The 25,910-nt window shown below is 44.8% G+C and overlaps 1 protein-coding gene across 1 annotated transcript in view; it reads right to left on the bottom strand.

The window, feature by feature from the left end:
• LOC147899403 (3-hydroxyisobutyryl-CoA hydrolase-like protein 5) overlaps positions 1-25,910 on the bottom strand; it is a 175,211-nt gene that overhangs the window by 143,516 nt on the left and 5,785 nt on the right. Inside the window, exon 3 of the mRNA XM_087378585.1 lies at positions 10,019-10,099. Within this exon, the coding sequence (XP_087234711.1) occupies positions 10,019-10,099 (81 nt within the window). The remainder of the gene's footprint in view (positions 1-10,018; positions 10,100-25,910) is intronic.

The raw sequence follows: 25,910 nt of genomic DNA on the forward strand, positions 1-25,910 counted from the left end.
AAGAAGGTGAGGCCAACTGCTGCGCACACAGCCCATGATTTGGGTATTTATAGGGAGTGGGGCTGGTGGGCCCAGTCCTTGTAGTCACCGAGCTCTAGGGAAGGGTATGGGCCCTCCATCCCTGGAAATTAGGGTTATCCACAAAGGGGGAAGTTGTTCCTTTCTTTGATTCCGTTGATACCAAATCGGTAAAGATCCAAAACCTCCATATATTTTTTATTTTCTATCATTTCAGAAAAGACTTCTATTAAGTATGAAAGAAACTCCAAGAGCAAAGCTGAAGGGAGGAATATATCGTGCAAAGCATGAAAAATAAAACACCCGGATGGGATAGAATATAGCTCTTGTAAAAAACCTAAGGTTGAGGCTGAAAGTGCCACCTCAATCTTGCGGAGGACTCCCAGAAGAACGGGAGCCACTCCACTCCTTGAGGAATATAGTCCTCCTGGTAGATGCTGCTCAAGAAGACCCCTGCATGCTCCCCCAAATGTGGCCACCAAGGTGTGTACAATATCTATCCAAATCCTGACCAATGTGTGAAGGGTAGACCTGAGTACCATCTAAGGCCTCTGTGCATCTCGGTCTCCATATATGCCAGGCTAATATGCTTGCTAGAATATCCCATCAAGTATCCACGGAGGCATGTGCATGTCTATAAGGAGTCGTCTAGAGAATATGACTCAACAAAATGTCATCTTGAAACAAAAGAGCCCAAGAAGAGTAATGTCTCTCATAGAACACCTAAGGCCCCGAGAGAGAGAAAGGAGAGCCAAGCTACCAAGCCCCAAGTCTTGAAAAATGGAGCAAACATAAAGTTGGTTAAAAGCCTAGTAGTCCCATTCTAGATGATCGATGCCTATTTGCAGTCCCATAAGCAAAGCTGAATAATTTCCTCAGCAAAAGGGCAACCAGTACAAGTACAAACTAGCATGAACCTAGACCTCCACTGGTTCATTGCGCTCCCTCAATGAATAGAAAGCCAAAAGAAAATAGTGACTTTTTCTATTCTGGAGGGATTTCCAGAGTCTCTTCCAAAGGGAATTTTACAAGTTAGCAAAACTTGAAAATTCTCCCAATGAGGAGCTCTGCTGGGCTGTTAGCCTATAAGGCTGAGCAGAAACTTTTTGTATGACTACCCATGTAGCAAAAGAAGGGAAGACTCTTCTCTCAGTGCCCTGCATCAATCCATTCCCACTACCTAGGATATGGGGACGTCTCCATAGTGCCAAAGCCTCCATGAACCCAAGGGAATGTGATTTGGGTTAGGATCTAAATATCATCCTGGAGCCTCTTTTGGCTATGTAAGTACTTTCCTTTGGTTATTCATTTCTTTCTAGCATTTCATTTCCATTTCCCTTTCCATTATGTTTGCTATCTAGACTAGTCTTTCATGTCTTAGCCTAGACTACCTTGCCTCCCATCTAGTTCCAACATGTGGTATCAAAGCATTGAGTCTAGCCCTTTCCCTACTCTCCATGCTCAATCTAGAGGATGAGGGAGGCTTGCAAATGGAAGCTATCCTCTCCTCCAAGATAGAGCTCCCTTCCCCTTCAACCCATCTTCCCCGACAATTGGCTTCTCCAACAATGAGCTCTCTAACGACATTGTGGCTTCTCCAACCATGGATTCTTCAAGGCCGACCTAACAAACGTTGGAGACTTCAGCTGCAGCCCTGACTTTCTCTCCATGCCATTCTACCCGTTTTCTACTCCAATCTTCCTGCCATTTTTGCTCCATCCCTATGAAGAGATCTAGTAGCTAGCTAGGAACGGAATGGAAATGTGGAAAGCATAATGAAAAGAAAAATGGAAAGGAAAATGAAAGAACAAGTGCTAGGCAATGATAACCAAAATACTCACATGATATAAACCGTGATGTTTATTGATGTATAACACGTGGCATGATCCAAGCACTCTCATGGTTTGAGACTCAACATGCTTAGAGGCTCACGTTATAGCATGGCTACATGACCAGCTCATAGGTCTAGGAATACACCAACATCCTGGAACTTGGCCAAGCCTGATAAACGAGACCTATCAAAGCCAATACATGGCTCCCACAATACATCCCCCTCTAAACCTATCAAAGCCAATACATGGCTCCCACAATACATCCCCCCTTGGCTTCATAACAAGATATGTTAGGAAGCCACACACCAAAATAGAAAAACCAATACATCTTTTTAGAAGGACTATCCAAGGCAGAGGACCTTTAGACTCAATGAAAACCAAACACTCGATACATATCATTTTAGGGGGACTACCCAGGGCAGAGGATCCCAAAATACATCAAGCGTGTAGTAATAAACAAAAATATCTCTTTGTGAAAGAGATGTCCTCCAAGTAGCTAATGCACATGTGTGTACATCCCTGCGAGTTGATGACGATGTCGATGAAGCGCTAGGCAGGAATGCCCCAAAATATGTGTCGGTGAAGTCCATGGGTAGCTACATGGAGCAATTACATGATGACTCTCAAAATGTAGGAAGCAGAGTCACCAATGTTGAAGTAGAAGCCTCAGGTACCACGACCGATTGGGAAGTCAATCAATGCGAAGTACCTCAAGCACCGATCGAATAAGCAATGTTGAAGAAGTCACTTGTTGATGTAGAGTGGTCTACATCAAGCTCGATGTAATGCACTAATCAGAGAGATCACTCTAGTGGAGTGTGTCGGAGTAGTATTGGAGAACTCACATTTAGCTCGGGAAGTTTTCACCAAAGTTTAGAATAGTCACGTGAAAGAGTCACCGCAATGTAATGTCAAGAGCTCACAGATGCGTGTGCAGCAGAGCTACGTGGAGTAGAATGGCGGGCAGAATACGGGCACCAACTTGCGGGCAGCAGCTCCAAGAGAATGTCGGGCAAAAGGAGCAAATGGCGCACTGGAGCAGAGGTCAACGATGAAGAGGATGGACAGCTCCATGTTGAGCTGGCTGCATCATGCTTGGGCTGTCAAATCATTGAGCTCCAGAATAAAATTCGCGCGCCGAAACAAATTTCATCACTTCTTGCAAGGGCTGTAACTTTTCACAGAAAACTCGGATTGCAATGATGTAAAAACAAAATTTGTAGTACTCAAGGTTCTCTACAACTTTGCTAAAGACACAAAGCCGTGATTCTGCTTCTAGATTCGGATAGAAGCGTCACATCGTCCGCAAGTCACCAAAAGATATAGCTGAAGGAAGGAGAAGAGAGGTGGTAGATCATGGCGTGGAGAAGAGAGCTCAAGAAAGGAGAGAAGAGAGCAGCCTTCCAAGGGGGAGGATTCCCTACTTGGCAAACTAAAGGTGCACCTCCTCCTCATGAAACCTACTTGGCAAACTAAGGTGCAACTCCTCATGAAAGAAAATGTATGATATGTTATTGAGGATGATCAAGACTACGTTACAACAACGGATTCTCAACAACTCAAGAATTGGAAGCAACACAGGCTATTGCCTCGATGATACTTTGATTCATCATGTCGACTTCAAATCGACGGCCAAAGCGATTTGGGCGCGTCTCGAGAATCTTTTTGGTAACAAAATCACAAAGGCTTTCTTGAGGTTGCAATTTTATAAGTTAAAAATGGAGGATAGTGATACCGTGAGAGCACATTTATAAAAAATGCAATCTCTTGCTTAACAACTTTCCAGCTTGAAGTGTTCCCCGGATAACAAGGACATAATGGCTATCCTCATGAACAGTATGGAAGGAGTCACGCTTTACCTCTCAAGTGCACCTTTTGTAACAAGCTTGGTTATACGGAGGACAGATGCTACCGAAAGCTTGCCAAACAGCAAACTAAGAACCATGCCAGTTGGGTTGCATCCACCACTAGTGACAATGAAGATGACGACCCTCCGACACAAGTTCATGCTCTCACTGCTCAAATCCGACACATCTCTCGCCCTCCAAAGGACGATGGAGATGATGATCCATTTTTTTTCTAAGCATGTTTGTATTTGGGTACTCTGCCCTGGGGGTGTTTCCCAAAAAATGAATGCACTAAATCATGTGTGTTCAGTCAATAAAGGTTCTTTGCCTTGGATAGTCCTCCTAAAATGATGTATGGGTTTTCTGTGGTTTGTGGCTCCATGTCTCTCATTAGGCCTTGGAGCCAGGAGGGGGATGTACTGTGGGAGCCATGTATTGGCTTTGATAGATCTATTTATCAGGTTTGGCATGTGAGTTCCTAGGATGTTGGTGCATTGGTCTCCTAGACCTCTAAGTTGGTCATGAATCCATGCAGGATGAGCCTCTGAGCTATGCTAGGTGAGCCTCTGAGTCTATACCATGTTCACTAGCCTCTAAGCCATGCCCACTTGCCTTTGAGTTGGCATGGAAGCCATGTCTAGTTCTAGACCTTCATCACACAGTCCGATGACTGTCATTGTCATGTTTTATTCTTGATTCCATTCGACTAGTCACTCACCTTTCCTCCATGGGGGGGTGTTAGGAATGGAGTCAAGTTGAGTCACTTTTGGTTTGTTCTAGTTAGTCTTAGTGCGAGTTTTACAGTACTGGGTGTCTAGGAGTGCCATGTGTCATATTGGGAGTTATCCCATATACATTTGGTACTAAGTGTGTGTGTGTGTGTCTATCCTATAAAGGCATTGTACTTTCACTTGTCAAATCAATCAAGCCTCAAGCCTCTTTTGGTTATGTAAGTACTTTCCTTTGGTTATTCATTTCTTTCTAGCATTCCATTTCCATTATGTTTGCTTTCATGTCTTAGCCTATCTACCTTGCCTCCCATCTAGTTCCAACATGTCTCACATAACCTATAAACCTGACAAGTTGAAAAGAAATATGTCCAAGTATACCATCTGCAGACCTGGACAACCTACTCCTAGAATGAACATAATAAATCAAGGCATTCTTGTCTTATCGTCGAAATCCCATGACCTGAAGTTGGATCCCTGTTCTTGTAGATGCCCATAGCCAAGTAGATACAGAGCAAGGCATGTCACCTACGTAAACCCAATCCAAGTACATATCAATCAGCTGAATTCTGGTCTGCCATGATCGTTGATGATACTCTCATTCCACATGACCGGCTTTCTATCGACCCATTCCCAAGAGGAAGGGGGGACTATCCAAAGAGTAATCCTGAAGCTGGCCCAATATTTTAGGATAGCAGTCATCAAAGAATGTGTTGTGCAGGATCGTGTTTTCATGAAGGAGTATTAGTTGTGAAAAAAATAGGACTTTTTGAAAAGGGAAGATTGGGAAAGGATCTAGGAATTTTGGATTTTGGGAGAGTTCGAGAGGGAGGATGGGTGGATCTTGAAAAAAAGGAGGAGAGTAGCAGGGTGTTCAAAGGTTTTTTCGGTGGTATATGAATAAAAAGATCTGTGTTTTGTTGGACTCCATGGCCTCTTCCTTCTTCACCCTAGCTCACAAATTTGGTGACACAGTTGCAGATCTCTAAATCTTTAATCACGTCACATTTTGGTGTGGTGAGCATGGAGGCATGATGACATCTTTGGGCAATAGTAAATACTAGATTAGAAGGCTATGTTTTCAAAATTGATGACTATGTAGATAATAGAAGAGGCTAGAGCAATAGTCAACAACGGAGAGTTAGGAAACATTGCAGGAGAAGCTAAGGTACGTGGTGGCGAATATAAACAAAGGGAAGATATTCAAGAAAAAATGGAAGGTGGCACATGAGATGTGGAGCACGAGGTGCTAATGATGATGAATCAATATTGAGCATCAGACTCATGAATTATGAATAAAGCAAGAATATGGAGGCAATAGATGGATGGATTACTCAAGGAACATGCAATCATGTGTAAGGAACGCTGAAGCATCATGATTGTAGATGCAGATGGGTGATATCCAAACAAGAGCTTAGATGGACTAAGATGCAGCTTGAGTAAAACGGTTTAAAAAAAGATGACGTATGGAAGGGGATAGGCGATATGTTTAAGCCATTTTTTGGTTCTATAGAAACACAAAGAAGTGTGGTGAGAAATTTTCGATTGAGGAAGATTGGTGGATTTGAGTAAGAGATTTGTGGTAGATTGCAGGTGTGAGAATCATGGGGAAATTTTAAAAATATGCCTTATGGAAATGTGTGGGAGAGCCTTCCCCGCCCTCCCTCTCTCCCCCCCCCTGCTGCCCCCCCCGCCCCCCCCTCTTCCTCCCCACCCCCTCTTTCTCCCGCCTCCTCCCTCCCCTCCCCCGCCCCCTCTCTCCCCCACCCCTTCCCCCACCCTTCCTCTAACCCCCCCCACCCCCTCCCTTCCTTTCCTGCCCCCTCCCTTCCTCTCCCCCGCCCTCCTTCTCCCTCCCCACCTTCAGTCCCCTTCCTCCCTGCTAACCTTCCCCCTCCCTCCCTCCTACCCCCCCCCCCCCCCCCCCCCCCCGTCTTTTCCTTTCCGTCTCCTACCCTCTCCTTTCCCATCAGCCCTCTACGTCCTCTCCGCTCAGCTCCCCTCCTCTCCGTCCTCTCCGTCCTCTCTGCTCAGCTCCCCTCCGCTTCTCCTCTCCGTCCCTCCCCCTCTCTCCTACCCTCTCCTTTTCTCCTCCTTCCTACGCCCGCTTCAAGGCGTCTTGGGCAGTAGTTTCATGGACGGAGCTTCAACAGTGTTGGAATCGGCCTTTTCACTTCGATTGGCGAATGGATCCCCATTCAACCAATCTTCGTCCACTTCCACCGGCCGCGAGAACTGTCATTTTTCAGAAGACGAGTTGCAGCAGCTCAAGAAAGACGTGGAATATGAGGGCTCCACATAACTTTTCGCCCGCATCTTTGGGTCACATCCTTCCAGATCATAGGCTAGAGACTGGATGTTGGCAGCGTTACCAGGAGATCTCGCCCCACACCTCAGGGATAGTCGACTTCTGGGACGAGGATTCTTCCAAGTGATTTTTGACTCCCACGAGTCCACAACCCTTGTTCTCAAAGCTAATCCCCTGGCTTTGGGTTCGAGGAGGATTTTTCTTTTGCCCTACACCTTGGGCTTGGATCCGCCGATCGAGGAGGACAGTCAGGTCACATCATTGTTTATCAGGTTTCCTAGTCTTCCTCAGGTTTACCATTGACTTCTTGCCACTATCGGCGCCACTTTCGGAGTGGTCACTGAGATTCCCCCCCTTCCTGGCATGCCTTCTTCCTCAGCAGAGGCAGTCAGAGAGGACGGGGTGCCTCAAGTTAGGGTCATTGTCTCTGACCCTAACATCTTAGATCACCACATCACGATTCAGCATCCAAATGGCTCTCTCTTTCGACAGAGAATCGAGATTGCATGTAGACAGGATCAGTGTAGGATTTGCAGGACCCTTGGGCACTTTGCTAGAGATTGCCCAAGGAAGAGAAAAAGACCCAAGAGGTCTTCTAGTGTGGCTCCTTCACATACAACCCCGTCTGCACCTCCCCTGCAGCCTGTACCACGGACTGCAGGACTACCAGGAGCAGCAGGGCACCCTGCTTTGTGCACCCCAGGAGCACCAGGGGTAGCAGGGCGCCCAAAGCTTGCAGCACTCCCAGTACCACATTGGAGAGCGGTCAGAGTGGCTCCTTTACCTTAGGAGGAGACCCTTGATCCGGTTCAGACAGATGCCATCCAGACTCCAGAGGGGGATACTGTTGCAGCCCCAGATACTATAGTTCCACATCAGGAGGGGACTTCAGATGCACCAGCCCCAGTCATTTTCGTTTCTGATCACGAGGGGGATACCGATGCTTCTTCCCCTCAGACTGTTCATGCCACAACTGAGGGAGTGTTTGCACAGATGAGGACTACAGATCCTTCTTCAGCCCAGCCACAAGCCTTCTTAGCTCCTAGCTCCACATCTGCTGATAGAGGCCTGGTAGGTCCTTCTCCTCCTTCCTCCACGAGTGTAGGTCTTCTTCGCACTCCTCGGCAAGACTTGCTTCTCAGGAACTCTTTTGCAACATTGGCTGATTCGGCGACTTTCATGGATGAGGAGGAGTTTGTGCCCTCCACCTTAGGGGTCCCGGTCATTGGGATTCCTTTTGACAGGGCCTCTCCCTCAGCAGGTGTAGGGATCCTTTCACCTGTTGAGTTTCCTGCCCTCAGTAGGAGTGTTTCGACCAAGGGGAAGCTGGTCTCCTCTACTAGGTCGGGTAAGCCTTTCCATCCAGCATGCTCCTGTCCATGCGGATAGTCAGCTGGAACATACAGGGCCTAGGCGGAGTTCCACACCGTCGTCGTAGGTAGCTGATCCGGAATCAGCTTCATCCAGGTGTCATTGGAGGTGCTATTGATATCCTTTTTATCCAGGAACACAAGTTGGATGCCAGTGATTGCTCTAAGTCTGGAAAACTACTTTCTGGTCATACTTTTTGGTCGCCTGCCTTGGGCACCAGGGGGGGCACTTCTATTTCAGTTTTGCAGTCTGTTCTCCCCTTGGTTGTTGGACACGGAGTCATTATTCCCTCTAGAGCTCAATGGATTATTCTCTTGATTGGAGGGTGTAAGGTTGGTTTCCTTAACTTGTATCATGGTTGGCACCTTTATGGTATTTGCCTACTTGTATGATCATTTTTTACAAGCATCAATAGAATTTCTTTTCTCTGGAAAAAAAAAAGAGTGAGGAAAATCCTAGTCTGCCCACATCATGCAGGTAAATGCAGTATATTGCTGAGCATTACGTATGTACCAGTGATCCAAGCGGGCCCGATAGGTAGAGCAAGCATTATGTTGAAAAGTATATCCCGGGAGACGGGCTGCATAATTTTCCAAATATCAACAAGTGTATGCTGAGAAAGCAAATGAGTCCACTGCATTCTTTCCAGTGCAAGCACATGTGTTTTGTCCGAGGTGTTATCATTGGGCTGAGGCGCATTATTCAACTCCCCAGACAAAAACACATTTTTCCTCCAAAGATAGGTTTGCATTTCTTGCCAGACAGCAGCTATCATGTGCGATGATTGTGGAGCATAAACCAAAGCAAAGTCAAAGATTTCTCCAAATGGTGAACATTGAATGACAATCCACCGCCCTTGCGGATCATTGAACGCCACGAGCGGCTAATATTCATGCTTGACCAGCATGACAACTTTCAGAAAAGGAATTATCACCTGCATAGAAGATATCATAACCCGCAAAATGGCCAGTGCGGCTAGCAAAAGCATGTTGATTATGTTATTGCAAAGCAACTTTGTCAAGCTGCATCTTATTGATATCAGCCCATATAATTTTCCATTTATTTAAGTCACACATTCCTTGTACATTGTAGGTTAGGCATTTTATCTGTGACTGCATATATACAGTTTTACAGGTATATACATGCTGTATAATGCCAAAATATGTTAGGCAATCAAAATTGCATATCAAAATTAAGGATCCGATGCTTGATCCTGGAGTCCTGAAGACAAGAAAGCAACTTCTTCCTCTGGAAATAGTGTGGGCTCGCAGTCTCACTGCAGCCCAACTAATGCCCATAACAGTGTTCTCAGCAGGGGTGTGGCCATTAGAAGATTGAACCGTCCAAGTACGAAGAGGAGGGACCCTCCTCGCCATGACAATTTTCCTTGGGGTTTGCCAACCTTCATTAGAGGAATTGTCTTTTTCTTTTATTTGAGTTGCAGAGGGCATTTGAGAGTTACCATTACTAGCACGAAAAATTTAGCCTTGCCTATATCCTAGACAGCAGGGGCCGGCTTGTTAATTTTATTGAACTCCAGAAGGTCTAGGAATATCCTTATTTTGTACAGAAGCATGTATTGCTATAGGAGGCATTTTATGTAAGGCCAATGGACATTCCGAGGCCATGTGACCAATTTTCTTGCATTCAAAACATGTTCCTTGCAAAGAGACCCCATTTGAGCTTGTAAAATGCACTTCTCATTGCCACATTATTCACTGTAATAGAGTACGATTCAGGCATAGGAACATCTGTATCCCACAATATGCAAAACTGATATGAATTCCCATTCTGCCTAGGTGGACACACCACAACACACACACACACACACACACACACACACACACACACACACACAAATGCATGTGTGCACACACATAAGCACACATGAATTCTCTTTTGGTAATGTCATACCATGGATGTCGTAAGTGAATTCCGTACTTGTGGCCTATTAATTCTAATAATCTTGATGAAATTTCTCTCTTCGACAAGAATCTGTCAAGAACAATAACATCATCAGGTTTGAAAAGAACAACATATTCCACAAGAAAGTATTCTAGTCCTAGAAAGTTGAAAACATGAGAGCTATATTAGCCACTATATCTACCTTCAACTTATGAAAACGGTATGACCATTCAATTTTGTATTTTGTTTCTTCATTGTAAGAAAATTCTTTGTTGTGTTAGCTGTTCCAAAATGCCTAAATTTTTAGCTGCACTCTATAATGGAGATTGTATTGGAACTGTGGTAGGGAGAGGAGCAAGCTAACTCTAGGAATGGAAAGAAAAGATGGCAAACATAATGAAATGGAAATGGAAAGGAAATGAAAGCATGAACAAATACTCACATGTAGACCAAGATAGCTTGACTAGATTGATTGATGTGAGAAGTGAAGGTACATCACTCATATAGAGTGGACACACACACTCAAGTACCATATGTATATGGGATAACTCCCAATATGCCACATGGCACTCTCTCACACAGACTCATAAAACTAGTTTCTAGCACACACTACAACACACTCTTTGACTATGATTTCTCCAACATGCAAAGAGTGTTGGAGACCCAACACATGCAAGGAGTAAACCGATCCCCCCTCCACCGCAATACTGCAAAGAGCAAGCCCAACTATCCAACATCTCCCGTGTGATAGTGACTTCTAAGTCAGCTTGCAACCGGCAAGGGCACTCGTCCTCACCCCCCTTACTCTGAATTGGGTTGGCAATAGAATCATACCAAAGTAAAAGACAATACAATCATTTTTGGGGGACTACCTGAAGTAACATAGTGGTAGGAAGAGAAGCAAGCTAATACTAGGAACGAAAAGGAAAGATAGCAAACATAATGAAATGGAAATAAAATGGAAAGGAAATGAAAGCAATGACTAGTATTGACATGTAGACCAAAGTAGCTTGTACTTGAATGAGTGGAGTGATTTGACAAGTGACAAGTACAATGCCTTTAGAGGATAGGCACATACATACTAAGTACCAAATGTATATGGGATAACTCCCAATATGACACATGGCACTCCTAGACACCTAGTACTATAGAACTCACACTAGGACTCACTAGAACACACCGAAACTTACTCAACTTGACTCCATTTCCTAACACCCCCCCATGAAAGAAAGGTGAGCGACTACTGGAATGGAACCCAGAACAAGATCTATGATGGTCATCAGACTGTGCAAGGGCAAAACTACACATGGCTCCCATGCAATCTCAGAGGCTAAAGTATAAGCATGGTTCAGAGGTCGGATTGGGCATTCTCATGGCTTTACATCCCAAACATGACTCAGAGACTTATGTCTTAGCGTGGATGCATGACCAACTCAGAGGTCTAGAAAATCAGAGCACCAACATCCTGAAACTCAAATGCCAGGCCTGATAGGTAGACCCATCTAAGACCAATATAGAGTAGGTTCCCTCAATACATCCCCCCTTGACTCCAGGGACTAATGACGGGCATGGAGCCACACACAAGAAAATAAACAAATGAATACATCATTTTAAGAGGACTATCCAAGGTAGAGAACCTTTATTGACTCAAGAAAACCATTTATTTTAGAGGATACCCATGATGGAACTAGATAGGAGGCATACTAGGCTAGGCTAGATAGCAAACATAATGAAATGGAAATGGAAAGCAAAAGGAAATGAAATGCTAGAAAGAAATGAACAACCAAAGGAAATTACTTACATAACCAAAGAGGCTTGACGCTTTGATTGATTTAACAAGTGAAAGTACAATGCCTTTATAGGATAGACACACATACTTAGTACCAAATGTAAATGGGATAGCTCCCAATATGACACGTGGCACTCCTAGACACCTAGTACTATAAAACTCACACTAGGACTCACTAGAACATACCAAAATTGACAAACTTGACTCCATTTCCTAACACCCCTTCATGGAGGAAAGGTGAGTGACTACTAGAATGGAACCAAGAACATGACAATGATGGTCATCGAACTGTGCAATGACGGTCCAGAACTAGACATGGCTCCCATGCTAACTCAAAGGCAAGTGAGCATGGCTCAGAGACTAGCGAGCATGGTATAGACTCAGAGGCTCAACTAATATGGCTCAAAGGCTCATCATGCATGCATGTATGACCAACTCAGAGGTCTAGGAGACCAATGCACCAACATCTTGGAACTCACATGCCAGACCTGATAAATAGACCTATCAAAGCCAATACATGGCTCCCAAGGTACATCCCTCTCCTCGCTCCACGGACTAATGAGGGACATGGAGCCACACACCATAGAAATGAAGGAACCAGGGAGCAATCACATGATGGAAACAGATATGGGACACATAACAACTTGATGTGATTGATAGATAACATGAAGTACAATACCCATTTTATAGTCTGGGAAGCCTCATCTTCTGACATCACAGGTGAGATCACTAGCCTCCACCTCACACACCTAACTCACCTAACTCTAGGAGGTGGCACTAATTGCTCACCTACTAGACACATTCACACCCACACAACTGTAGGATACCCTAGGACTCTAGGACACCCTCACACTTGACTTCATGTTCTAACACCCCCCCATGAAGGAAAGGCGAGGGACTACTGGAATGGAACCAAGAACAGAACATGACAATAACGGAGTCTGCTAATCTGTGCAATGTCTGAACTCGACATGGCTGCCATGCCAACTCAGAGGCTGAAGTTTGAGCATGGTTCAGAGGTCGGACTGAGCACTCTCATGGCTTTACGTCCCAACATAACTCAGAGGCTCATGTCTCAACATGGATGCATGACCAACTCAGAGGTCTAGGAAACCAATGCACCAACATCCTGGAACTCATATGCCAGGCCTGATAAAAAGATCCATCAAAGCCAATACATGGCTCCCACAGTACATCCCCCTCCTGACTCCAGAACAGAATGGCAGGGAGTCAGACATGAAAAATAGAAAAGATTACATCATTTTAGGAGAACAATCCAAGGCTGAGAACCTTTATTGATTCAATAACACTCAACAACCCTTCATTACATTCATTTTGGGGGACAACCCAGGCAGAACACCCATCAAATCCAATACATGGCTCCCACAGTACATAATACCCAAAGGAAATAAAGGAATAAAAGATCTCTCGAAATGAGAGATGTCTTCCGCACAGTTGCTGCATACAAGTGTATGCACATCCATAATCCGAGTGTCGATGAAGATCCCAGCATGAATGCCCTCGAAGAATGAGTTGATGAAGCCCATAGGAGCAGCTGCGTGAGGTAATTACAGCATGACTCTCAAAATGTCGGGCTGAGAGTGACCAGTGTTGAGTAGATGACGTCAATCTGAATTAATTTTGATAAATGGAGCAAAATCCCAAATAATTGGGCTAATCACATATGTTTGGCTTGCTTGCACTTACATTTGTGTAGAAGCTATGTACTTTAATGAGAAAAGTGATTAATCTTCTTTAGTTAGACTCAAACATTCTACTTAAAAAGCCTACTTAAAAAGCGTTGATAATTAATGCATGCTTGCGCTCACATATGTGTATAAGCTATGTACTTTAATGTGGATAATGATTAATCTTAATTAGTAAGACTAATGCTAGATTAGTCTTGGTACTTATACATAAATGTTATCGAGAATGCATAACGTGGTAGAGCATTGTAGAGTAGCTTATGTGTCTATACTCATCTCCTCTCAGTCTTATCATTGCTCTCACGTCAGCTCTCTTCCGTGTTTCTGGAATAGCATCTTTGTTGGTATGGTATTAGCTCCATGCTTTTCATTGGTACAACAATTAGTAGCATCTTTGTTGATATGGTATTAGCGCCATGCTCGCCATTGGTATAACAATAAGGCAAGTACAACCAAGCAAAGTACTTACATGATCAAGAAAGACTTGAGGCTTGATAATTTGACATGAGAAAATACAATGCCTTTATAGGATAGGCACACACACTGTAAGTGTCAAATGTACCATAGTGACACTGGCACTCTAGGATATAAAGTAGTATAGAGTACTACTCTAGAACATACTAAAAGTCACTCAAATTGACTCCATTTCCTAACACCCCCCCATGGAGGAAACGTGAGGGACTATTGGAGTGGAACCAAGAACAAAACATGACGGTCATCAAAAACTGTGCATGCCGGTCTAGAACTAGACATGGCTCCCACACAATCTCAGAGGCAAGTGAGCATGGCTCAGAGGCTAGTAAGCATAACATAGAAATCTCATCTAGCATGGCTCAGAGGCTTATCATGCATTGATGTATGATCAACTTAGAGGTCTAGGAGACCAATGCACCAACAAATAGACCTATCAAAGCCAAAACATATGGCTCCCACAATACATCCCCTCCTGGCTCCAAAGACTAATGAGGAACATGGAGCCACACACTAAAAATAGAAAAGAAATGCATCATTTTAGGAGGACTATCCAAGGCAGAGTACCTTTATTGACTCACCACATATGATTTATTGCATTCATTTTTGGGAAACACCCCCAGGGCAGAGTACCCAAATATGTCATGCTTAGAAAGTAAAATCATGATCTCCATCATCCTCTAGATGCTGGTGGAGACAGACAGTAAGAGCATGATCCTGTGTCGGCTGGTCATCTTCGTCTGCATCATCACTAGTGGCGGATGCCACCCAATTGGCATGATCCTTCAATTGTTGTTGAGCAAGCTTCTGGTAGCACCTGCCCTCCGTATGACCGAGCTTGTTGCAATATGTGCACTTGAATGGCTTGAATGTCTTTCCTCATGCTGGTGGAGTCGATGTGTCATGTGCACGGATTGGTATCTGACGTGTACTAGTTACACAGAACTAGCTCAGGTTAGCCTGGGGAGGCTTAGAGCTAGGCAGGCTTGATTCTCGGGTTGAGTGTGGCAAGGGTACGAACTATTTATAGGTCTTCGCTATTTTTGGCGCCGGGGCCCGAGTCTATAAAAGAGGCCCAGGGGGTTCAGTTCTCAGTGAGCAGTTGGGAGCAAGTCTCGTTCCCAGGTGCTAGGTCTGATCCTGGATTGTGTCGCGGACGCGCGCCTGCATCTTAGCGTAGCCCAAGGCCCAGTGGCAGATCCAGGGCTTCACAGCGCCACCTGGTGGTATGGGACACCAGGCTGGTTTGGATCTGATTGGGAGTTCGTGCCGGTAGCTCAGCTCGTGGCTCGGGGAGACATCTTCTGATTCGGGATCACATCCCGTAGATGTCACGCTTGGGTGGTGAGCAGCCTCTCAGTTCTGATGTTGTGTGTGGTTATTTTGCAGAACGGGGGTTTCAGGAGTGCTGGGATGTGTCAGTTGGTATCAGAGCCAACTCCTGAGGTAGGAACTTCTGATGCGAGAAATTTGACGGATTTCTCTTCCAGGTATGCCCTAAAATTCGAGATTTCCTGCTGCGTTTTTGCTGTCTACCTGGGGTAGAAGGGGTGAAGAAATATTTGGAAAAGGAAGAAGAAGAGGAGTGAAATAGAATCGAAATTTCTGAAGGCTACGGAGAGAAGTTTTGAGGGAGGAGAAGGAGAGCAGAAAAGAAGGAGAGAAGTGCAGGAAATAGACAGCCAGGGAGTAGGGGATGCGGAGCTTAGGAAGGGGCGCTGTAGGCGAGGCAGTGTGGCGGGACAGCCTGTGTAAAAGGCTGTCCACAGCCAGCGCAACAGGCTGCGAACAGCCTGCGCCTAGGGCTGCGAGCAGCCTGCGCTGAAACAGGGTGCTTTTTTCGAAAAAGCACCCCTCCAAAGTTGGAGGGGCTCAGGTGCTTTTTTCGAAAAAGCACCCCTCCAAAGCTGGAGGGGCTTAGCCTTTTTTTTGGAAGCCTAGCTTCCAAATCAGGCAGCCCTGCACCCTATATAGGTGGGGGCTGGGTGCTAGGCAACCCACAAGCAGCCCCAAGATTCGAGAAGCTACCTCGAAATTTGTGCCAGCCAGCCTCGCCCTTCAGCCTGCGCCCTGTTCGAACAGCTTTCCTGCATCCGCCCTTGCCTGCGATAGCCCTGCGCAACTCCCGAAGCTGCCGTACCAGCCCGTACAGCTCCAGCGACAGCCGTACAGCCTGTACGGACTGTCCTGCCTGTTTTTGTATTTGCTGCTGTACCGAACAGCAGCTGCGTCAGCACCAGCAGCCACCGTACGGCCTGCGTCAGCAGCCGTACAGGCCCCGTCAGCAGTCCGCACAGCTCCTATTGCAGACTGCGCATCCGGTTAGCAGATTCAGGGAGGCACCAGGACTCGTGGTCTTCCAGATTTCAGCATCTCTTCTGTCAGATTTATCTGGGACGGTTTTCTTCTGCTCCATCTCCCTCCGTGCTTCGTTTCAGTCAGTTATTTCTCTCCGTTTGTAATCAAATCAGATTCAGCCATGTCTGATGCTCCGAATCCCGAGTTCGCTATGGGAGAGCAAGACTTAGATTACACTCCAGTAGGAGAGGATGATCAGGGTCTCTACGACGACCTGATAACTAAGAAAGCCTTCAGTGAGTTCACGACTGCTCTGGATGGTAAATTTGAGCAGGTCAACGCTAATCAATCGGGGTTGACACAGCAACTCCAAGGGATACAAGCCACTTTGACTCTTCTGGCTAGCACAGTTCAGGCACTCACGCATGTGGATGCCATGGCCTCCGTGCTAGGCCCGAATATCACTCCGGATCCCTTTCCAGGTGACCAGAAATCAAGAACAAAGGAGGTGGTTGACACTTGGTTGCACAAGTGGCAAGTACACTTCCAATTTCACCCCTATCCAGACGAGAAAAAGATTCAGCTAGCAGCAGGGTTTATGTCAGGTAAAGCCTTGCTTTGGTGGAAAGAACTTCAGCCTAAGCCTGATACTTGGACAGAATTTGAGGGTATCTTCAAGAAGGAGTTCCTGAAGAAGGAAGATGACTACGATATCGTCGGCAAGCTCAAGGCCCTCGATATGTCAAAATTAAATTTAACTTTTGAAGTTTATCTTCAAAGATTTAGGGATCTGCAAACCAGGGCCACTAAAATGGATCCTGTAACCTTGTTAGGTTTTTTCGTGGATGGTTTGCCAGACTCCTATAAGTTACAGATTAAGAATAACAAGTGCACAACATTGCAGGAGGCCATGACATATGTGCGCATATATGATGATACCATGGCCGGTACCAAGGCAACCACAGTTACCGAGACCAGCGGAAAGAACAAACGCAAGTTCTTTCAGCATGCGACTGGTATTGGGGAGACGAAGTCTACGGACAACGCCTCCAGGAAAAGCTTAACTCCTGTGAAAAATGGTAAGGCCCGTTTCCTTCGCACTCTCAGGCTCAAGAAAGAAGGCCGGTGTTTTTATTGCGAGGAGCGGGGCCACACAAAGAATGAGTGTCCTAAGCGGAAGAACCAAAAATTGGTGCTAGGACCGAAGCTCCAGGCGGGTCCACGTACCGCAGCCAAGGGAGCCAACCAAGTCACGATGACAGGTATTTCAGTAAATGTCATTACCTGCCCCCTTTCTTGTAATTATACCTTTAATACTTCGTTGTTTGGTTCCCATGATCTTTTCCGAGTTTATGGAGAAGTTAGGGACCAACAGGTTCACATTCTCTTTGATCCGGGCAGCTCTCACAATTTTGTTAATTACAAATTTGTGCAGAAGATGGGGCTGTCCACAGTACCTAGCGACCACACCTACGAGGTGCAGCTTCCAGCCGGGAAGCAGTTTTGGGATCGCAAGGTTGAAGCGCTTCCCATCCGGATTCAAGCCTACACGGGAGCTCTCACATGTTATGTTATGCATTTAGAGCATGTAGACTTGCTGATCGGGATAGAGTGGTTTAAAACCCACAATATCCAGATTGGATGGACGGAGCATACACTTTCTTTTGTAGACAAAGGCACCCAATTTTGTATTCAGTGTGATAAGATTATCCCTTCTCAGGGGCCTATTGTATCTGCGATGCAGCTTCGGAATATATTGAACACTTCTCATTATGATGTCTATCAGTGTGTTTTGATTCCACTATCTTCATTTATTGTTTCGGTAATTAACAAAAATGAATTAAGTGTGTTTGAACACCGAGAATTGAGAATGTTGTTAGATAATTTTAAGGACGTATTCCCAGCTCAACTGTCGGAAGGTTTACCTCCAGAAAGGGCAGTAGATCATCGCATAGACTTAGTCCCAGGGGCTCAACCTATCAGTGTACCACCGTATAGGATGAGCCAGGTAGAGGAGGATGAGTTAGCTATCCAGCTTCAGGATTACCTGAATATGGGCTATATCCACCCAAGTAAATCACCTTGGGGTGCACCTGTCCTCTTAAGAAAGAAGAAAGATTCTTCCTGGAGAATGTGTATAGATTATAAACGGCTCAATAAAGTTACAATTAAGAACCGCTATCCTTTACCTCGTTCTGATGATTTGATAGACCGTTTGGCCGGAGCGAAGTATTTCACTAAGATTGATTTGCGTACGGGTTATTACCAAATCCGTATCTATGCTAAACACATAGATAGGACCGCATTCCGGACTAGGTATGGTCATTACGAGTTCCTCGTATTACCTTTTGGTTTGACCAATGCTCCTGCTACTTTTCAGCAGATGATGAACGATTTGTTCAGAGATTATCTGGGCAAATTTGTTGTCGTGTTCTTAGATGATATCTTGGTATATAGTAAAACGCTTGAGGATCATATAGGACACCTCCGGGTTGTCTTACTTGTTCTAAGACAGCATAAGCTTTATGCCAAGATGAGTAAATGTGACTTCTTTATGAAGGAGATCATTTACTTAGGACACAAGATTTCTTCTGAAGGTATTAGCATTGATCTGGATCGTATCCAGAAGGTTTTAGAATGGCCTATCCCTCAGACTGTGAAACAACTTCGCTCTTTCCTAGGATTTACGGTATTTCTTCGGAAGTCAGTTCGTGATTATTCACAAATCACGGTACCCTTGACCAACATATTGAAAGGTCGTGGACGCAGGTCTACTCAACCGATCCCTTGGAATGATGCAATGAACAAGGCTTTTGAAACCTTGAAGTTATCTATCAAGGAAGCACCCGTTCTTGCATTACCCGATCCTACCCGGCCTTATGTTTTAGAGGCCGATGCGAGTGATTATGCAATTGGGGCAGCTTTATTCCAAGAGGGCAGACCTGTAGCTTTTGAGAGTAAGAAGCTAGACGACACTCAGTATCGTTGGCCCACACTTGAGAAGGAACTTTATGCTGTAGTGTATGCTCTCAAGGTTTGGAGACACTACTTGTATGGTTCAAAGTTCCTTGTATTGACTGATCACCAGTCAATTAAGTATGTGTGTGATGGATCAGACTTGAGAGGAAGGAAAGCCAGATGGGCAGAGCTAATGCAGGATTTTGATTTCGAAATACGTTATCGTAAGGGTTCGTTGAATAGTGTGGCGGATGCCTTAAGTCGAGTTAAGTTTGTAAATGCTTTGTCATTTACGGAAATATCCTCAGACCTATTTCAATCCTTGAGAGGGCTATACACAACTGATAGTCATTTCAGTTCTTATTGGCAGAGAGTCCAGGATGGGAGCTCCATGGTTGACCAGGACTCAGGGATTGTGCCACCTAGGATACAGGCGGCGGGAGGTCAGTGGATGATTAGGAACGGCTTGCTGTTCCGGAATGAAAAGATTTGTGTGCCTGATGTTCTGGACCTTAAATCCAAGATTCTCTGGGAGTGTCATGATGCTCCTAGTGCGGGACATCCAGGTATACATAGGACTCTGTCTCTTGTGAAGCATACCTTTTATTGGCCTAAGATGCGTGCATTTATAGAGAACTATGTGGTAGGTTGCCGAGTTTGTCAGGTTACTAAGGCTGAACGCCTTAGGAGCGCGGGCTTATTACAGCCTTTACAGATTCCAGGTAATAAATGGGAGAGTATTTCCATGGATTTTATTACTGGTTTACCTCGAACGCGCAAGGGTCATGACTCTATTTGGGTCATAGTTGACCGTTTGACAAAAATGGCTAGATTCTTACCTACAAGAACAACTATTTCAGCTGTTCAGTTGGCTCACGAGTTTGTGGAGCACTTGTTCAAGCTGTATGGTTTGCCATCTGACATAGTCAGTGACAGGGACTCAAAGTTTACAAGTAACTTTTGGACACTTGTATTTGAGAAGTTGGAAACTACTCTAAGTATGAGTTCCTTAGATCATGCACAATCTGATGGCAGTACAGAAAAGGTCAACCAGTTGGTTGAAGACATGCTTCGGGCATATGTATCTAAGAGACAGTCTTCATGGGAAGATTATCTACCCATGATTGAATTTGCTTACAACAGTGCAAAGCATTCTAGTACAGGTTATAGTCCTTTTATGCTTATGTACGGGTTTCAACCTAAGTCACCAGTTATGGTTGGATTAAAAGGGATTCAAAATGATGCTGCTAAGAACTTCTTGCAAGACATGCAGGAAATGTTGCAGTTTGCCAAGGAGTCTATTAGAAGTGCCCAAGATCGGGACAGATTTTATGCTAATAGACATCGTTCACCTAGAGAGTTCTCTGAAGGAACGATGGTATATTTGAGAATTCCTAAGGAATCCAAGAGCCTAAGTACTGGTTTGGTTCCGAAATTATCCCCCAGATACTGTGGCCCATTCAAGGTCATTAAAAGAATTGGACCAGTTGCATATCGACTAGAATTGCCTCCTGATGTTAAAGTACATCCAGTCTTTCATGTCAGTAGACTGAAAGAAGTGTTGGGTGCAGATGATCAACTTGTTTCTCCTCATGAGATTATAGAAGTTACAGATTTGACTTTTATTCCTCACGAACCTGAATCAATTCTTGAATTTCGTGAAAGACAGATTCGAAATCGTACTATCACGGAATACAAGATTAAGTGGAAGGATTGTGTTGAGGAGGATGCAACATGGGAGACATTACAAAACCTCCAAAGAACATTTCCCGATTTCTTAGTGAACTCAGGAGTGAGTTCTTAGAGGAGGGGGAGTATGTCATGTGCACGGATTGGTATCTGACGTGTACTAGTTACACAGAACTAGCTCAGGTTAGCCTGGGGAGGCTTAGAGCTAGGCAGGCTTGATTCTCGGGTTGAGTGGCAAGGGTACGAACTATTTATAGGTCTTCGCTATTTTTGGCGCCGGGGCCCGAGTCTATAAAAGAGGCCCAGGGGGTTCAGTTCTCAGTGAGCAGTTGGGAGCAAGTCTCGTTCCCAGGTGCTAGGTCTGATCCTGGATTGTGTCGCGGACGCGCGCCTGCATCTTAGCGTAGCCCAAGGCCCAGTGGCAGATCCAGGGCTTCACAGCGCCACCTGGTGGTATGGGACACCAGGCTGGTTTGGATCTGATTGGGAGTTCGTGCCGGTAGCTCAGCTCGTGGCTCGGGGGGACATCTTCTGATTCGGGATCACATCCCGTAGATGTCACGGTTGGGTGGTGAGCAGCCTGCTCAGTTCTGATGTTGTGTGTGGTTATTTTGCAGAACAGGGGTTTCAGGAGTGCTGGGATGTGTCACGATGGCCTAGGTCTCCATTTGCTGGTGGAGGCAAGAGCCTATGTAGTATCCACTGAGTAGGATGGAGATTCTTTGTTGCGGCAATCCTTTTCAAGAAAAAGAGATACCATATCTTTGAAGGTAGTTGATACAATGCGAAGTACTTCAAGGGCATTCTCAAAGCGAGAAATCCTTTCCATACTTGTCATGGGGATAGCCATTTTGTCCTCATCATTCGGGCAACACTTCAAGTTGGAGAGTTGTTGAACTAAAGACTGAATTTTTACTATATGTGCACTCAATGTATTAGACTCTTCCATTTTTAACTTATAAAATTGCATTTTCAGAAATACCCTTGAGTTGGTGATCTTGTCACCAAATATATTCTCGAGGCGTGCCCAAATCTCCTTTGCCTTGGACCTGAAGTCCATGTGATGAATCAATGAATCATCTAGGCAAAGCCCGATGATTGCAATGGCTCTCGAATTGTGTTGCTTTCAAATCTTGCGTGTTTGAGGCTCCGTTGATGCCTCAAGTGCTTCATCATCTTCGATAGCATCCCAAACATTCTCCTTCATGAGAAGGAGTTGCACCTCTGTTTGCCATGTGGGGAATCCGTCCCCCTTGAATTTTTCCACAAGAAGAGAGTTGGTGGAAATCGAACCCATAAAGCTGGCAGCTAGGAGAGAGAAGAGTGAGTGTAGAAGAGAAAGAGCGGACAGAATGAGTAGATGGCGGGCACCAGCGAGCAGAGGAAGAGATGGAGGGCACAATGGAGCTGTAGGTGGTGGACAGAATAGCAGCAGGCAGAGAAAAGGAGCGGGCAGATCAAGAGTGGGTGTACGGGCAGGCTGTACGGGCTGTTTGCAGGCCTGTTGTACGGCGCAACAGTCCGTACAGTTGTACGGCTAGTACAGGCTGTTTGTACAGCTTTGTTGCATGGTGCAGCAGCAGCTTGGGCTGAATGGCGAGCTGAGGCACGAGCTGAAGCACGATCTCTTGTTGATGAAGCTCTCCAATGGTGAGGCTCAAGGTGGAAGAGAGAGGTTGAGCTCAAGTTGGAAATGGAAAAGGCATTCCTTCAAGGGGAATGAGGGAGAGAGGCTTCAATGTCCTCAATCTCTTACCTCAACCTCTTGGAAGATAGCCTAGCTCTGATACCAAATACAGATGCAAGACATGGAATGGAAAGGAAAGTAGAAAAGCAAGACTAGGCAAACATAATGGAAATGAAAGAATGCTAGAAAGAAATGTACAACCAAGCAAAGTACTTACATGATCAAGAAAGGCTTGAGGCTTGATAATCTGACATAAGAAAGTATAATGCTTTTATAGGATAGGCACATACACTCTGAGTGTCAAATGTATATGGGATAAGTCCCATAGTGACACGTGGCACTCTAGGATATAAAGTAGTATAGTACTACTCTAGAACACACTAAAAGTCACTCAAATTCACTCGATTTTCTAACACATACATCACTGTGCACTATCTGCAACACTCTGGTTGCCTTGACCGAATTCTTGCCTTGTTTACTGAATGGCAAGCGATGCAATTTGCCTAGTGCACACCCCTCACACACTTCATTTGCTGGTTGCTGCAATTTTGGCATTTCTTGAGTCATATTATTGTTGTACAAGTAGGACAATGCCCTGTGATGGACATGTCCAAACCTGGCATGCCATAAATCAGCCTGGGAAGTGTTTGCTACAGCCAATACCTTCTGATGCCAGCACTTAGAATGCCAAGAAGCAGGTGAATTTTGCTCTCATGACCCAAGTGATGGAAGCTGAAACTGAGCCTCAGTGCTTTAAGGATGCTTAGGGCAATCCGGAATGGCTGAAAGCCATGGAAGCTGAGATTAGATCCATTCAAAAGAATGCTACATGGGACTGGGTTGATGTGTCCATTGGCAAGAATGTGGTTGGCACCAAATGGATCTACAAAATAAAGTATCATGCAGATGGTACAATTGAGAATTACAAAGCCCGTTTAGTTGCCAAGGGGTATGCACAAGAAGAGGGGATAGATTATGAGGAGACTTTTGCTCCAATGGCGAAGATGACCACCATTCGCTCTGTCATCTCTCTTGCTGCGTTTTATGGATGGCCAGTGTACCAGATGGATGTCAAGACCGCCTTCCTTGATGGGGATCTCAAGGGTCTATGTGCCTCAGCCCCAGGGTGTTGTTCTTCAGGGACAAGAGCGCAAGGTATGCAAGCTCAGGGAATCCTTGTATGGGCTGAAGCAAGTGCCTTGTGCAAGGTATCATAAGATACAACAGTTCTTGCTGTCCCAGGGCTTTGTGAACACTCACACAAAGCCAATTTTATATGTTCTGCAACAGAAATCAGATCTGGTCTTGCTGGTTCTTTATGTTGATGACATCATACTCACTGGCAATAATTCTCAGCAAATTGCAGTAGTGCAGTCTAGTTCTTTGTCAGACATTTGACTTGACAGATCTGGGTCTCTTACACTACTGTCTTGGCATTGAATTTTGGCAAACCCAAGGGGGGATTTCTATGTCACAGACCAAATATGCTAAGGGGTTGTTGCAGAAATTTAATAGTAAGCTTGTGGCCGCTCCATTGGGAAAAAGGACTCAAGCTGAGTAAGCATGATGAGGCTGAAAAGTTTGATGGTACTTTGTACAGGCAGCTGGTTGGTAGTTTGATTTACTTATGATCTATGCGGCTAGACATTGCCTATGCCACAAGGCTTCTATCTCAGTCACGCATTGGAATGCAGCAAAGAGGGTACTCCGTTATGTACATGGTACATGGGCTGCATTATGCTCCAAATGGTGACATTTCTATGAGTGGCTTTATAGACTCACATTGGTCAGAGGACATAGATGATCGCAGGTCCACTTTTGGTTATTGCTTCTCATTGGGCTCAGCATGTATCTCATGGTTTAGTAAAACGCAAGACCGAGTGTCTCTCTCCAGCAGTGAAGTAGAGTACAAAGCTGCGAATTTAGCCACTATGGAATGTATATGGTTGAGGAAGCTTCTGCACGACTTGCATCATGCTCAGGATGGTGACACAACTTAGATCTTCTATGACAGCCAGAGTTGCATTGCTATTGGAAACAATCCTATATTTCATGCTCGCATAAAACACATTGAGAATCACTATCATTATGTGTAGGATTGTATTACAGATGGCTTCATTGACCTCACATCTTGTTCCATTGAGGACAATGTGGCTGATATCTTCACTAAAAGCCTATCAGCGCCTCTTTTCACACGACATTGACATGGCTTGGGGATACGAGACATACAAACAATCTCAAGGGGGGTTGTAAAATGACATTGTTTTCTTTTGTACTCCCATAGGTTGCTATATCCACATGTGCATGCATTTTTGCAACCATGGTACTTTAGCTACTTTAGGTACTACTGAGGCTAGACTCTAGAGTACTTCAGCCATATCATTGAGGGGGGATTTGTAGAGATATCTACAATGATATGGTGTTGTAGGCCATAAGTCAACTATATGGTTGACCAATACTTGGATACTATATATACCAAGTACTTGTATTGTTTCATTTGAATATTTCAGTTGAAGTTCACTTGTGTTCACTTCTTGTTCTCTTGTGTTCACAACTCTTCTCCATTCTTGTTCCTACACGAATTGTCTATTTGTTGCATCTGCTAGTGCACCAAGTACATAGGCATGTGAGCCCAACACTATTCGATGGGATGGGCTTGGAGCTCAAGTGTGGAACTAGAAAGGTGCAGACTATTGGTAGTGTTAGAATATGAAGCCAAGTTGAGTCAGTTTGGTGTGTTTTAGTGTGAGTTCTAGTCTAGTGTCCTATGGATGCTGCGTGTCACATTGGGAGTTATTGTTGGAATATGAAGCCAAAGTGAGTCAAAAATGTGTGTTCTAGGTGGTGTTTTATAGTCTAGTGAGTCCTAGAGTGCCACGTGTCATTTTGGAAGATATCCCATCTATACATTGTGACTTTCTAGAGTCTAGTGTCACACTATATAGTGTTGTACTTGTCTATTGTCTATTACAACAGTCAACATCAAGCTATCAATACATTGTGAGTATTTTGGTTATCGCCTTGCACTTGTACTTTCTTTCCTTTCCATCCTGCCTTTCATTATGCTTTCCATATTTCCATTCCATTCCGTTCCTAACTAGCTTCCATGTCTCTTTAGTTATCCCATATGCACAGGTGTTCATATGTGTGTGTGTGCTCTTATATAAGAGCTGTACTTGTCTAGTATCAAATCAATCAAGTATCAAGGTACAAGCTCTTTGGTCTACATGTGAGTACTCTTATTTTGTTCATTGCTTAGTCATTTGATTTCCAGTTCATTATGTCTCTCTTTGTGAGTACTCT

This window comes from Dipteris shenzhenensis, chromosome 8, assembly GCF_047967505.1.
Source record: "Dipteris shenzhenensis isolate YYH24624 ecotype China chromosome 8, Dip_SZ_1.0, whole genome shotgun sequence".
In the NCBI taxonomy this organism is placed as follows: Eukaryota; Viridiplantae; Streptophyta; class Polypodiopsida; order Gleicheniales; family Dipteridaceae; genus Dipteris; species Dipteris shenzhenensis.